General features: G+C 52.2%; 1 protein-coding gene across 1 annotated transcript in view; it reads left to right on the top strand.

Annotated features, from left to right (window-relative positions):
• Positions 1-2,172: 2,172 nt before the first annotated feature.
• SLC12A5 (solute carrier family 12 member 5) overlaps positions 2,173-15,194 on the top strand; it is a 34,668-nt gene continuing 21,646 nt past the window's right edge. Inside the window, exon 1 of the mRNA XM_023536044.1 lies at positions 2,173-2,341. Coding sequence (XP_023391812.1) covers positions 2,221-2,341 — 121 coding nt within the window. The 5' untranslated portion in view covers positions 2,173-2,220. The remainder of the gene's footprint in view (positions 2,342-15,194) is intronic.

Below are 15,194 nucleotides of genomic sequence, written 5' to 3'. Positions count from 1 at the left end.
AATGTAGCTAGGTAAGCACAAAACAATATAGCTTAAACAATAACAAAGGTCACAAGATGTTTAGTTTCTGCCTTTTGCTTTGAAGATATTCTCACTGATGCAGTTATGAGATATTTTGCAGAATTTTGGTTCTTCAACCCGCTTAGATCACCTGACCAGATGACGTCAGGAACTAAGGAAAACCGCTGAGGCTTGCACAAGAACTAGACAATCAGATTCACCCATGACTTCTAACCCCTACCCCTCATTCTTTGCCTTTAAAAACCCTTGATCAAAAACCATCAGGGAGTTTGGATTTTGCCTGCTAGCTCACTGTTCTCCTGGCTTGGCACACTGCCAATAAATTGCTTTAATTTCTCCACCTCCGTGTTTAGTGTTTGGCTCTGTTTCACACTGAGTAGTGGACCCTTTTCCATTCGATATAATAGTAGCTACCTACCCCTAGTACACCACAGACTATATGCCAGCACTGTTCCGTGTGCTTTCTCTGTGTTAACATAGCTAATCCTTAAAACAATCCTATGAGACAGATACTACTCTTACCTTATAAATATTATTACTATTGCCATCATACCCCCCATTTTACAAATGAGAAAACTGAGGCACAGCTCACCTGAAGTCTCAGCTGGTGAACGGTGACAGTGGGATTTGAACGTAAGCACTTGGTGCAAATGCTGGGAGAAGAGAAAAAGTAAGCAGTGTTTGGGGGAACTACAAATGGCTCAGAACTCTAGTATGTGGTTCTAGCAGATGGATGAGAGGGAAGCAAAGAGGATTCTGGAATGATCGAGATTGGAATGGTGGTCTGGACTAGACGAGAGATCTAAATGCTAGGTTGAAGAGTGTGCACTTGATCCCACAGGATAGGAGAGAGACTTGACCGAAGGGTGGGACAGGTGAGTGGAGATAATGGGCTCCATCAGATTTGATCATCTTCTGGACCTGGGGCTCAAGTGGGAATTTAACAAAGGATTCGGAGGACTTCCTCTGAAGCAACCTCTGGGTGGAGCCCTTGTCTCTTAACTCATTCATTTTTTTGCTCAGGAATGACCTACACCCATTGGCATAAAAAAATTCCTTAATATGGCGTGTTTAAAATTCTTCTGGACCTCTGACTCTCTCTAAATACCGTTCCATTTCTCTGCTCTCCACCCCAATCCATAGTAAAACTTCCCCAAAGTATGCATTGCTATTCGTTGTCTCCACTTCCCCAATTTCTGTTCCGTCAACTACTTCCAACCTGGCTTGCACCCCATTACAGCACTGAAACCACTCTCTTCAAAGTCACCTCTGATCTTCCTGTAGCCAGATGCAGTGGGGACTCCTCTGTGCTCTTCCGTGCTCACCCTACACCATCTCTCAGGTCGTTTAATGCAGTTGATCATGTCCTTCCTGAAATTTTTTCTTCACTTTACTCCTGGTCCTACTCCCACATCACTGACTGGATTTTCCTCTTTCCAACCTCTAAATGATAGCGTGCCCTTGTCCCCAATCCTTGGACTTCTTCTCCTCTCTGTGCATACTCATTCCCTGTGATCTTGTCTAGCCCCGCAAGCTTTAAATAGCATCTCTGTGCTAAAGACTCCAAAATTTATGCCACCAGCCTTAACCTCTCATGTGAGCTCCAGACTTGAACTCTTGGGCTCCACCTTCTAAACATGCCTTTGCATTAGTCATCACCACCTTAATAAAAGACAATATCATCTGCCTTCAATCATGTTTAAAACCTGGTCAGCCCTATAATCTAGGAATCTGTTATACTCCTCATTCTAGCACAGTTTCTCAACCTCCGCACTATTTGGGGCCAGATAGCTCTTTGTTGTGAGGGACTGTAAAATGTTTGGTGTCTTTCTCTAGAAGGTAGCTGGATCCATGGACAGATGCTAGACCCATTCAGGGTCCGTCCTCTTCCCCCTACCACGGGCTGCAATGTAGGGTAGGTGCAGGGAGCTCGTGGTAAATCGGGCAGCCTTGGTATGAGCCTGGGTGGTGCAAGTGGCCTCTACCACTAGATGCCAGTACCTCCCTCCCTCCCGTTGTGACCACCAAAAATGTCTGAACATTGCTAGCACAGCGGGCACTAGGACCCTGCGCGGCGCCGCGTCCGGGGGGCGGCGGGCGGGGAACGGGGGCAATCTGCTCTTTCTGTCTCCCAGAGCCGGGCTGCGGCCACTTGTGCGATCCGGGCCGTACCGCGGCCGCCCGGGCCCTTTCCGCACCATGAGCCGTAAGTTTACTGTCACCTCGCTGCCCCCCGCGGGGCCCGCGGGGACTCCAGACCGAGAGTCCCACCGGGATTCGGCCGCCGAGATCCTCCACCTCTCAGGGGAAGACGCCAAAGGTAGAGGCCGCAGGGGGCGGGGCCTGCCGGGGTGGGCGGGGCGACAGAAGGGGTGGGGCCACGGTGGGCGGGTCTTCTTTGGGGGGTGGAGCGCCCAGCCGAGCGCCAGAGAGCGGAGACCTAGGGGAGAAGGAGGGAGGAGGGATGGGAAATTGTGAATGAGGGGCCGGATTCGAAGTGGGCGGGGCCACGGGAAGAAAGCGGGATTAGAAGCGAAGGGGCGGCTCTTGTGATGGGGGTATAGGGTCAAGCGGGGGCTGGGCTGGAGGGCACTAAAAGGGCGGGGTCATCTCGAGTAGGAGGCGGGACCAGAGGGCAGAAGGTGGAACCAGGGAAAGAGGTGGGCCATGTGATTAAGGGTTGGGTCCAGAGCCAATGGGAGGAGGCAGGACTAGGTCGATTTGGGGGCAGAAAAGGGCAGGACCAGAGGGTAGGTAGTTGGTCCTGGAGGATAGAGATGGGTTTGAGGGCAGGAGGAAAAAATGAGTTCGGGTCGCTGAGGCAGGTGCTGGGTCATTGGTGCCTGGAGGATCCTCCAATCCTCGACCTCCCTGGAAGAATCGTGGACAGCGCCGGGCATCCCGGGAAGGAGACGGGAGAAAGAGAAGTTAGTTTAGACCTCAGGCAGCTAGATCCTGGGAGGATCCTGTGGGGACTCCAGTCCCAACCCTCAGGGACCCACTTAACTCCCTCTGCTCCAGGTCCAGAAGGGTTGAGTGGAGCCAGTTCAGGAGGGATTGGGGGCGTCTTCCTTAACGGCCCAGTGCAGTGGTCTTGTAATGAAAGTTACATGCAGAGTACAGAAGAGAGAAGATGGGCGGGATCCTTTTAGCCTTCGATAAAGAGTTAATATCCTGGATACACACACAGTCTTCTCCGCAGAGGGCACTTGTCAGGGGGCACTTGCCACTCAGGTCTGGAAGGAACGTAGTTAAGTCGGCTTGGATGACTCCCCGCGCGGGGAGGAGGAAGAGCCTCCCCGGGCCGCCAGGGGTCGCTGCTGAGCCACAGGTGAGCTCACACTGACTCCAGCAAAACCAAGCACCAAAACCCCTAGAAGGGCCCTTTAGGGATTTCATTGTATAGATGAGAAGACTGAGGCCTAGATTTCCACAGGGTCGCAGCTCGTGAACCAATGGCTTCCTGGACTTGGCCACTCGGATTTCTTGGGCTCCTTCCATCTTCACCTTTCCCATAATCTGTCTGCCCCCTTTCTCATTTTCATGAATGTCCTTACCATCTTTCCAAATTTAGAAGTCGGAACTCTCGGAGACGTTCTCAATGTCTCCTTTTACCTTCCCATTGAGGGTCATCACCTCTTGACCACTCCACCTTGAAAACTCCTGAATCTGGTCACATCTCTCCTCCTTGTCACCATCGCCCTGGTCCAAACCTTCCTCCATCATCTCTCACGTGGCCACGAGCACAGCCTCCTCACTGGTCTGCCGCCTTTAACCCTACCCTAATTGCCCTCCACAAAGCTCCCTATTGCTTGTAAGATAAAAGCTAAACCCTTTATTCTGTTATTCAAACTTTTTCCTCATGGGCACCTGGTATACCTGTCTGTGTTCATCTCTCCACCTCCAGTAGCCAGGGAAACTCCTACTCACTCTGTAAGTTATAGCTCATTTAGCCTGTTCTGAAAAACTTTCTATCTTCGCTCACTCCCAGGGAGAGGCAGTCATTCCTCTTCTGTCCACCCCTTGCACCATTAGGACACATGTCCCAATGGATGAAAGTTACTTACTTGTGTATCTCCTGCATCTCAAGGGCAGGAACCACATCCTTTTTAAACTTTTATTTTTTATTATTTTAATTTTATTTACGTATTTACTTTTAGTTAAAGTATAGTCGACATACAACATTATGTTAGTTTTAGGTATACAACATAATGATTTGACATTTATATATGTCTTACAAAATGATCACCATGATAAATCTAGTAACCATCAGTCACTGTACAAAGTTATTACAATATTATTGACTATATTCCCTCTCCTGTACATTACATCTCTGTGACATTTATTTTGTACCTCGTAATCCCCTTTACTTTTTTCACCAGTCCCCTCCATTCCCCTTCCCTCTGGTAACCATCAGTTTGTTCTCTGTATTTGAATCTGTTTCTGTTTTGTCTTTTCGTTTTGTTTTTAGATTTTACATATAAGTGAAATCATATGGTATTTATCTTTCTCTGACTTATTTCACTTAGCATAATACCCTCTAGGTCCAACCATGTTGTTGCAAATGGCAAGACTTTATTTTTTATGGCCGAGTAGAGACCATTTCATTTTATCTTTGTGTTCCGAGTTCCAAGCTCACAGCCTGGCACATCAGATGAGAGGGGGAGTGGCAGTAGGCTCCTGCTTCTCCTACCCCTGCTTCTCTTCTCTCATTCCTCACCCCCTGGCCTGAGAATAAGATGGCTCTCTTTCTCATCTTGGCTTTCAGTTTTGGATGTGCAGGTGTGTGCACAAACTGAATGTAAATCTGGAAAGCTGTGTGCCTATCGCAGAGGCAGTGTATGTTGTGTATCTTTGTGTCTTGAGGGAGGAGCATCCCACGCTAGCTCTGATGAACCATGAGGTGGTCAGTGAGTCAGTGCTTATGTGTGTCACTGTATGCCATTGTGTTGATAGGCATGTTGATGTGTGTATTTCTGTATCTATCTGTGGAATGGGTACTTGTGTGCTGAGTTTATTGTAAGTTCTACCTTGAGAATGATTTGGGTGACTTTTAACCTTTTAGGCCCTGATACAACCCCCAGTACCTCCTCCTTGGTATGTCTGCATGGGGAACTGGACAAGGGCTCCCTAGGGGAACCAGATATTTGATGGTAGCTATTCTTGTATCGGCCCTCTGGCCCTAGGGAGGTACTCTTCTCACCTCTTGTCCTCACCTAGGCCCACAGGGAGGGATGGCAGCATATGCATGGTGGAGGAAGACTAAAGGGAGGTTTTGCATGTCACTTGTATATGAGCATTGTCTTATTCTGGACCAGGGGAGTAGAGTTTGTCCCTGGAGTTGCTTCCTGCTGCCAGGGGATCAGCTATAGGTGGGAACATGACTTACAGGGGTGAAAGAAGCAAGTCAGAGGCTGAGCTTTGAATCTACTACTAACCCTGGGCTGCAGCCCCTATGCCTCAGTTGTCTCATCTGTACCATGGGAAGACTGGTAGTTACTTGGCTAGATAGAAGTTGTTACAACTCTGAACTACTCTCCTGTCCCTTTACACCACTCTCTGCTGTGCTTGTTTCTCATGGAGGAAGCATTCTTGGGATGTATCCCCATGGAGTGAGAGGGAGTCAACTTATGCTAGGGGGATGGAGCAAGACCACAATATAGCCCATCTACACTCTAGTTCAGGCTCTGTGTGTGGCCTTCGGCACATTGCTTCCTCTCTCTGGGCCTCAATTCTTTCATCTGTATTATAAAGAAGTTGAACAGGAAACTGTATGAGGGTTTTTATAGCTATAAAAATGCTAAGATTCTTTGATTATCTAGAAGGGTGAAGTTCTCTGCCTCTCCCACACCCAAACCTCATGTTTCAGTCTCTCTATCTATAAATTGAGAAAAATGACACTGGGTTATTGGTATAAACAGCTGATCTGGAGAGCTCCAATCTGCCTAAGGAGTTCTCCAGTTAACCCCTCCTCAAGCCGGAGCTCAGAACCTCACTGCCCAGTACCTCAGCCCAAGGTGAGCCCTGGGAATCTCCATGGCAACAAACTGGTTATGAACGGGGCTGCAGTTGCCATGGTGACAGGCTCCTTGCGCTCTCTCACTCTCTCTCTCCCCCCCACTCCATCTCCCCTTCCCGCTTCTCAATGAACCAGAATAAACTACAGGCCCCAGTTCTCCAGGTGGGGTTGGGGTGGGAGGTGGTTGCAGTGAGAAGGGGGTCCAGATTGAAAAAGAGGGAAGATGGGCTGAATCTGTAGGGGAATAGGGGGCTGTTGGGGTGCCATTGTCATAGTGACAGGGCTGCAGCCTGTTAATTAAGCCCCCGGTTGCCACGGAGACGATGGTGGTTGACGTGCTCTGCAGCGAGCCCTGTATGTGGGGTGTGCTGTGCTCTGGACTCATCAATTCACTGAGGGTTTTGGGTCTGGAGGACAGGGCATGCAGGTGGGGGGAAGAAAAGACTGAAGGAGGGAGTTCAGGGCCATGGCTCTGTGAGGTCAGAGCTGGGGGTGGGTAGGTTAGGTCGTGGAGTAATGATATATAGATAAGGATGCACAGAGATTGAGTCACTAAGAGGAACACTACGCCTGCCTCCCTTGGAAAGAGGACATAGTCAGGTGGCTCCAGCTTCCTCCAAACAGCTACTCATTCTGTTTCAGTGGGTGGATCCTTGGACTGGAGATTGGGAGATGGATTCTAGTCCCCAGTCTGCTACAAGTTTACCCATGAAGAAAATTTGCAGCATCCCATTTCTAGACTCCAACTTCTCCATAAATGGGAAGTGGTAAAAATAATTTATAAAGTTGCTTCCAATTCCCAAATCCTGATACTTAGGAGGCAGCTTCTCTGAACTTCTTTTTTTTTCTCTCTCTGAGAAGTATAAGGTGGGAAGGGGGATCAGTTTTAGAGACTCAGAGTTCAGAAATAGGACCCTGCTCAGCTCCGCATCTTGTGTGACTTTCATGAGAGGATTCCCCTAGCCCCAGATCTTCCTAGGGCTCTGGGTGGGGATGGGGTGCTGAGCTGGCCACCATGTTCCTGGGGCTCAGAGCTGAGGGACACCTCACTGGTGACCTTACTGGCTAAGCCAGGCTGGCAGCGAAGGAGGTGCCTGCAACATGTTTTCTTAAAGCTTCACTTCAGAATGTTGGCTTGAGGCCAGAATAGGGACCAGTCTCCTTGTGAGATGGGGGGTGTGAATTGAAGGGCTGGGGCTGTATCCCGTTGGGGCTGTGTCCTCACTTCCTGGGCTCCTCAGGAAGTGCTCCGTGGCATTAGTTGGAGATAAACGGAGAGAGCACTAAGAGTTTTCAGAGAGGGAAGAAGTTCCATGGATTATGAAACCTGACCCTTTCGTTTTACAGATGGAGATACAGAATCCCTAAGAGAGGGTCTCCGTTTTGCCCAGGGATACACAGAGTTTTGGGGCAGAGGACAGGATGGCACTATTATCTCCCGAATCCCAAATGCCTTGTGAGATATGAGCTCTGGTGAGGTATAAGCTCCCAACCTCCAGTCCCAGGGGAGGAGGAGTCACCCCTTCCTTCACCTATACTCCCTTGGGACCTAGGTTTCCCCTGCGGATGAGCTCAGTTGTGGAGTGGCCAGGGCTCTGGACCACAAATGAAGGGAAATATTTCCCACGAGAACATCCCAGTCCTAGGATTGCTGAAAAAATCTCAGCGTTTAACTTACTTCACAACACCCCCCAGGCAAGCATACTACCTGTTTTTACTATGTTACCTTCTCAACATAGTAGTGGAAAACCGTAATCCTGCTGCTGGTGGTAGTGGTGGTTGTGTGTGTGTAGTGGAGTGCTTAGACGTTCTTGAACACTGGCCTATATACCTGTAATCTTTTTAACCCCTGTCACCAATCCAAACTCATCTCACTTTTTGTTTGTGGTTTTTTCTCTGGGAAAGCCAAGACCAATTTTCGCACCTGCCTGAATAGCTAGCTCTCCAACCTTACAGTCCTTCCAGCGTCCGCAGAACCCAGTGGCAATGACACCTTATTGGTGGATCCCTCAGAGGCCTTTTTCAGTCAGTTGCTGAGGGATTCCGTGGTTGACTCGACATGAAACCAGTGACAAATGTGTAGAGGGGAATCCGAGCAGCGGGCCCTGTCCATGGTTCTGAAAAGTCACGTCCTAGAACCGGTTCTCCATTCATATAGGATGGCTTTTGAGGACTCTTGAAGGTCTTCTGGGCCCACCCTCAGTTGCAAGCCAAGAGACCACTCCAGTCCAGCACCTCTGATGCCCGAGCACAAGAAAAGTGAGAAAGCTCATTTCAGACCCAGTCCCTTTTCTTTTTTTTTAGTAGCCAAGAATCAGAGGTGCTGAGCAGTGTGGATGTGATTGTATCCTCGTCCCTTCTTTCGGAAGCAGGGCCAGGTTAAAAAGAGATTGTACTGAGGAGAAGAGTCCTAAACTGGAATTAGGTAACCTGGATCTTAGACCAAGTTCAGCCATTTACTGACATTGTGTCCACAGGAAGTCATTTATTTTTCCTCTTTGAACCTTAACTTCCTCATCTGTAAAATTAAAGCTGTGCATTAGACAAGATGATCGATACCGTCTCTTCTAGCTCTGGAAATCTCCTAGAACTTAGATGGTTACTGTTGGGGGCTAAGGTGAGGGTGGATTCTAGGGGTGCTCAGGGGTCCCAGGACAATCGAGCTTTTGGGGAACCTGTGTCAGGGAAGGGGGAGGAACTCAGACAGCATGTCAGCTCTGGAATCCTCAGAAAGCAATCCTGGATTAGGGGATTAGACACTACCGCCCCAGGAGAAAATCTGGTTCCAAACTGACAGGCGGCCTCATTTCCCCATCCCCCACTCTGTCCCTAGCTTGCCTCCGACTGGCCTGCCTTCCCTAGAGGCTGCACCATCCCCGATGGGGAGTTAGCGCTCCCTGGAACCTCACTGCTACTTTCTCTCCTCTTCACCACATCTTCTTCCCAGGGTCATTCTACATTTAGAGGGTCTGTGTCCGTGAACTCCAGGGATTTGTCTTGGGGGTGAGATGCTATGAGATGCTAGGACTCTTGTCAGTCTAAGCACAATGAGAGGGTTCACTGTAACTCCTCAGGCTCCACTCCTCCCATTTTAAGACTGGATGAGCCATAAGGTTCAACGCAGTGACCCTGAATCCCCCTGGGAGCAGTGCAGTCCTTCGTTCAGTCAAGGGCTCTGGCCTTTACACATCCCTAGCTCCAACCTCTTGAACAGCGATAAGGGAGAGGGTTTGATTCCCCTCCCCTGCTTTGCAAACAGGCTCCCTAGGGACCCATATCCCATGGTGCTTCACCCTCGCCGTCTCAGTTCCCCTCATCTTCCCCCTAGGGGTCACCCCAGACCCCCAGCCAGGCAGCCGCTTTGGGGCCGCCTCCCGGTGGCCGCGACCTAGTTCCCTGCCGTTATTTTTAGGGCGCAGGATGGCACCTGCCCACGTGCCGGCCCCGCCTGCGCTGGAGAGTGGGGGGCGGGCGGAGCTGCGTCTGCTCAAGGGAGGCGAGGCCCGGTTTCCCGCAGCACCCTCTCTATCCCACTCGTGCACACCCTTAGTTTTAGTGCGAGGGGGCCTCCAGGCACGCTCTGCCTGCCCCTAGTTCCCTCTTCTTCCCTCCCGCTCTCTGCCCCCCCTGCCAAACCCCGCCAGTGGCTCACGCCTTCTGCATACGGGATGAGGTGAGCAGCGCCGCCGCTGAGAGGGGGCGCGCGCGAGTGTGAGCGTGTGTCCGTGTGCGAGTGTGTGTGCGCCGGGCGGGCGGGCGGGCACTGCAGTTTCTTCCTCCGTGGAACGGAGAGCGAGAGAGCTAGAGCGAGCGAGAGAGCGGAGAAGGCGGGCAGAGGGGCGCGGGCGAGGCTGCGCAGCCATCCCCCGGCCCGGCGCCGCGCCGCCACCATGCTAAACAACCTGACGGACTGCGAGGACGGCGATGGGGGAGCCAACCCCGGTAAGCAGCGGTCCGGGGGCGGCAAGGGAGGGGGCGGCGAGGAGAGGAGGCAGCTCTGGGGTTGGAGGCAGAGCGGGGGCCGCCTCATTCAGAGAAGAGGCTGGGATTGACCGGGGCGGTGGGCGCCCACGGCGGCCTGGAACCTTGCTCCATTGGAATGCGCCAGGCGCTGTCCGAGGTGCTGGAATGTGCCGCGCCAGGGGCAGGGCTGGGGGCTGAGGGGTTGCCGTTACCCACAGCTTGGGAGGCAGACGTGGGTTAATTAAGCGGGGGAGGCGGTGGGAAGGGGATGGAAGAGCTAGAATGGGCTGACGTGGAGCTCGACGGGCGGAAGGAGGGCTCTTTTCCCTGAGAAGGGACCCCAGCGTCCTGGCGCAGAGTGTTGACCCTTGGCGCTGGGGGTGGGGTGGCGGGGGGCGCAGTCTGCTGCAGTCCTTCGCTCTGAGACTTCTAGCCGAAAGGTGGGGGGAAGATTCCTATGTGGAGTTGGAGCCATATGACGGCCCCCGTCTGGGCTGCGGTGTCTCCTTAAGAGGACACTTGGTGCAATCCGGGCCCCCTCCCCCAAAGCTACCCGAGGTCCGACCTCAGACTGAAGCGTACCTCCCCCGGAGATTTTTAGCTCTACTTTGCAGAATCTCTCTCTCCCTCTCATGTCCCCGTGGATTTCTATTCAGGACGGGAAGCAAGATCACCCTTCTTTCTTCCCTCTTTTCCTTTCCTCTCTGTACCCTGAGATGGCAATGAGGTTTCCAGGGCGGGGCAGGGGGGAGTCTTTCTAGTCAGCTTTGCTAGCTTCTCTAGTAAGGCCTCGGGGATGGGGTTCCAGCTGCTGAATCCCCAGCACCGCGTCGCGACACTGCGGACGCGCTGCGGTGGGTGCGGAGACTCGCTAGGAGCCGAGGGGCTTGGAGCAAGTCCTTTCGCTGCTCCGACTCTCCCCCGCCCCCCTCCGCGGTTTTCCTGCTCCGAGGTCTTTGGGGCCAGCCACCCCCTCGGGCTCCCAGGCCCCCCGCCGCCCCCCAGCGGTCTCAGCCATCCATCACGGCTGTCAGCCGCCCCCACCCCCCACCCTCCAGCGGCGCTGCGTCCCTTGCGCACTAGCGCGCCTCCCGCCCTGGCTGTCTGCGCTCAGCGCCTTCAAACGCTCCCCTGGGTATTGCTTGACTCTCTGGGCCGAGACTTCTGCAGACGTCCCTAGGGGACGGCTGAAAGTTCCCAAGGGCTGAAACAGCAGGGTCTTCCAGGGACTGGCAGCCCTAACTTGAAGTCCTTAGGACCCTGGATCTGAGTCAGAGCCAGGTGGCCTCTTGGGAAAGCTGTGGACACCAGGGTCCCCAATCCTTTGTCTGAGACCCCCTCTTCTTCCCTGGGGCTGAATGGTATCCAGGGATATTAACTACTGGCTCGCCAGCTCCTTTCTTTCCCCACGGACACTGGGGTTGCCTCATCCCGCAGCGCCCTGCTCCCCAGCAGGCTTAGGCTGCCAGGGAAGGGGTTTTGGCTAAGTGGAGTCTGCGGCATCACTAGGCATCTCAACTTGGTGCCCAAAGAATGAAGGGGGGTCATTTCCATTTGGAATCCCCTTCAGATGCTTCCACACTGAGGACAGGGGCTCAACATGAGAGATAATCTCTCTGCTCCCCCAGACAAGGAATATATGGTCTGAACCCCTAGCCCTTGCTTTCTCTACCTGAGGTTGGTACCTTACAGGGCCTTGGGGTTTCCAGGGGGTCTCAGGAGGCCTGAAAAAGAGGTATCTATGTGTGTGGAGCAGGAGCCGAAATAGGAGCTCCCTTCAGTTATACCCCTTCCTCATTAGTTTCTAGGCTCTGAGTGTAGTGGGCCCATCTGAAGACCTTCTTTCCCTCTATAGTCTGGAATAGAGCGTCCAGGACCCAGATCAGGCATTTTGGGTCCCAGACAGAAGGCCTCCCAGAGGCAACTGGAAATGGTGGTTAGGGGCTTTAAGAACCTGCTGGGCTTGAAGGAAGAGAGGGCTCCTAGCATTTCTCATCCTAAATTCCTGGGGATATGCGGGGGAGCCCTGGGTTCTGACCTCAGGGAGGCGGGAATGGCCTGAGTAAGAGGGCAACTCTGGACTAAAGAAGAACCCAAGGATATCATCTCTGGCCCCAAGTATCCTTTTCCCTTGGGGTCTGACGCCCTCCCCCACTACCCCAATCTGGCTTGGGGATTCCCCCAGGCTTGGCCCCAGGCCCCCCAGGGGGAGGCTCCTTGCCGGTGCCGCTCTCCTGTTTCCTTCCCTGTTTCCTTCCCCGGAGCTCTGGCCGCCGCAGCTTAATTGAAAGCCGATTCGGGCTGAGAGCTCCCAAGGGGCGGGGTGTGTGTGTTGGGGGTGGGGGCGGGGGCGGAGAGGGCTCAGCCTCAGTCTGGCCCTGCCTCTCTTGCGCGCTACTCTGCGCTCCCCCATCACCTGGACTCCTGGCTCCAGGGGAATCAGGGCGAGATTCCCCTTCTCAGTCCCGCTCCTTTGAGAACTCATGAAGCTCACCCACCCTTCCTACCCGCCTCCCTCCGTCCTCCCCCCCACCCCATCCTTCCATAACTAGTGAGCCTGGCGTTCTGGGAGAGGACGAAATCAACCCTGACAGATCAGGCCAGGAGTCTGGAGACCAGTCCACTAAGAGGGTGGAAAGGCGGGACCCAGAACAAGCCTACCGAACCGCCCCCTCCCCTGCCCTCATCTCCTGGCTGCGATCCGGCCCAGAGTCTGGCTCTGCGCTGCGCGCCGCGTTACATAAGCGCCTGCGGGCGCGTGGCCGGCTCCGCGCGGCGCTCTCTGCCTGCGCGGTCGCCTTGGAGACAGGCATGGGGCTACCTAGTTGAGGGGTCTCCAGCCAGGACGCCCCCTTCCTGCCCCGCACTCGTCCCGGGCCCCATAAAGGAGGAGAGGCTTGGGAAGAGACCTGAAAGGCAGAGAAGAGAGGCTTTCATATGGTTGTCTGGGCCGGAGAGCGGAATCCCTGGGGAGAAGGGCCCAATCCAGGTGGGCCCACAAAAGACAGGGTCCTTAAATCTTGCAGCTGGGGGAGGGGTATGAGATAGGAAGTCTGGGCTGGGTGGGGCACCATGCATATTAATAATAATTGTAATAGTAGCAGCACTAGCTACACTATGTGCGAGTCATACCCAATAGGCATTATTTCGCTTAATGCCCATCCTATCAATTAAGCATGATTATTATCCCTTTGCAAAGGAAGAAACTGAGGTTTAGAGTTTAAGTGACTTGCCCAGCCTGTCAACCCAGCTGGTGAAGCTGGGACTGGAATCTAAATCGACTCCAGCCTTTTTCTTTAACCATTAAGAAATTCGTTCTCATTTTATGTCATTCAACCCCAGTAGTTCTCACCATAGTGAGATGAGAACTTGAGGCATCTTGTTAGCATTTTAAAAGAAGAAGGAACCCACCTCACTTTTATTTCTCCTGTTCTCTGCCTCCAGACAATGTCTCTTCCAAGACACTGGGGTCAGGAAGGAAGCCTGGGGGTATTTATTTACAAAGACTTTTCCTGAGTACCAATTACTAGCTGGGCTTCCACCGGGAGGATGGGTCTGTTATTCCCAGGAACTCTCATATGTGAAGAGAAGAAAGAATGAATGGTGGCCCCCTGTTTGGAGACCAGGAGTAACTGGCTTGATGGATGAGGTGGAGATGGTGGCAGGAGTCCGTGGGTGGTGGATTCTTTTGAGCAGTTGAGGCACCAGTTCTTCCTCCTTTTACAACTTAGAGTCAGGATGAGATTGGATTAATAAAAAGTCATGTCTGGGGATGGACCCTGGCTGGAAGACTAAGGCAAGTTTCCAGGAGGTAGGGAGAAGGATGGGGAGGATTCAGACAGATGTAGAGAGTGAGAGATAGTGTGCAGTAGCTATTGATTGATTTCAGGTGACAGGTGAGAGGACAGGTAATTCAGAATACTTGGGATTTTGTCATTGAAGAGTTTCTGTAGAGTCTAGAAAGATATCTACTACTGAGACTCAGCCCTGGCACTGAGCAAGGGTGATGGCTGGAGCTAAGGGAATGTTCCTATGGGGTTCCCTTATAATTCTTTGAAAGAATCCTCTCCTTGATGCCCAAGAGACTTCTGCTTTGGGTGAGCTCATCCAGATGCACGGTTTCACACACTTCCTACACATCTTTTTATGGGTTACCCCCATCTTTTTCTCCCGCCCAGCCTCTCTCCTAGGTCTCAGACGGATCCATATATTCAAGTGGCTTCCGGACTTATTCATTTGAGTGTCTTACAGTGCTTCACTCTCAATCAAATTCAGCTTCTTCCCCACCCCCCAATCTCCTCATTTTACATTTATTAAATAACACCATGACCCACCCATTTATCTGTGCTAGAAGCCCAAGGCATTATTCTAGAGTCCTCTTTTCTCCATCTCCAAACATCTGGCATAGAAATATGTGCCAATAATTCCTGAATCTGTCCATTGTCCTGCATTGCTCTCATCTAGGTCATCATCAGCTTTTGCCTGGATTACTGAAAGTCCCTAACTAGCTTTTATATTCTTCTTCTAAAGGCCAGAGTGATTGCTGTAAAACACAAGTCTGTTCATGGCACTTCTTTGCCTGAAACTCTTCAATGACTTCCCATCGCCGTCTGGATGAGGTCCCAAATCTTTAACATGGCCTAATTGTGTAAGGACCCAGCCCACACTTACCGTCCCCAGACCCATCTTTTCACGTGCCACTCCTCATCCTTCAGGTCTCCCCGCTCCCACACACCTCCCTTTGACCCCAGCCAGATCAAACTTCTTTCAGCTCCTCTAGCCCACTCTGTTCACTCTCACCTCTGGGCCACCTAACATGCTGTTCTATCTGCCTGGAACACCCACTTCCTTCCCAGTCTAGCTCTTACTCATCTTTCAGTTCTCAACTGACACGTCACTTCCCCTGGGAAGCCCTCCGTGACCTCCCAGGCTGGGATGAATGCCTCTCTTGTGTTCCTACAGTCCCTTTTTCATCTCCTATCACAGCACTTACCACTCTGGGTTGGAAGTTCCTGGTAACTGGTTCACTTGCCTTGCCCTTGTGATCCCTGAGGGCAGGGATGGATCTTATTTTGTGTTCTGCTCCACCTCCCTCCTGTGCGCATATTGGCACATGGCAGACATCCAGCAAATAACATGTTTACTGAAGATGAATAAAGGGCATAGGAGGTGCCAAAGGGGGTCACTTTTC

This window comes from Pteropus vampyrus, unplaced genomic scaffold, assembly GCF_000151845.1.
Source record: "Pteropus vampyrus isolate Shadow unplaced genomic scaffold, Pvam_2.0 Scaffold147, whole genome shotgun sequence".
Lineage (NCBI taxonomy): Eukaryota > Metazoa > Chordata > Mammalia > Chiroptera > Pteropodidae > Pteropus > Pteropus vampyrus.
This window is presented reverse-complemented; position numbering and strand designations above follow the sequence as displayed.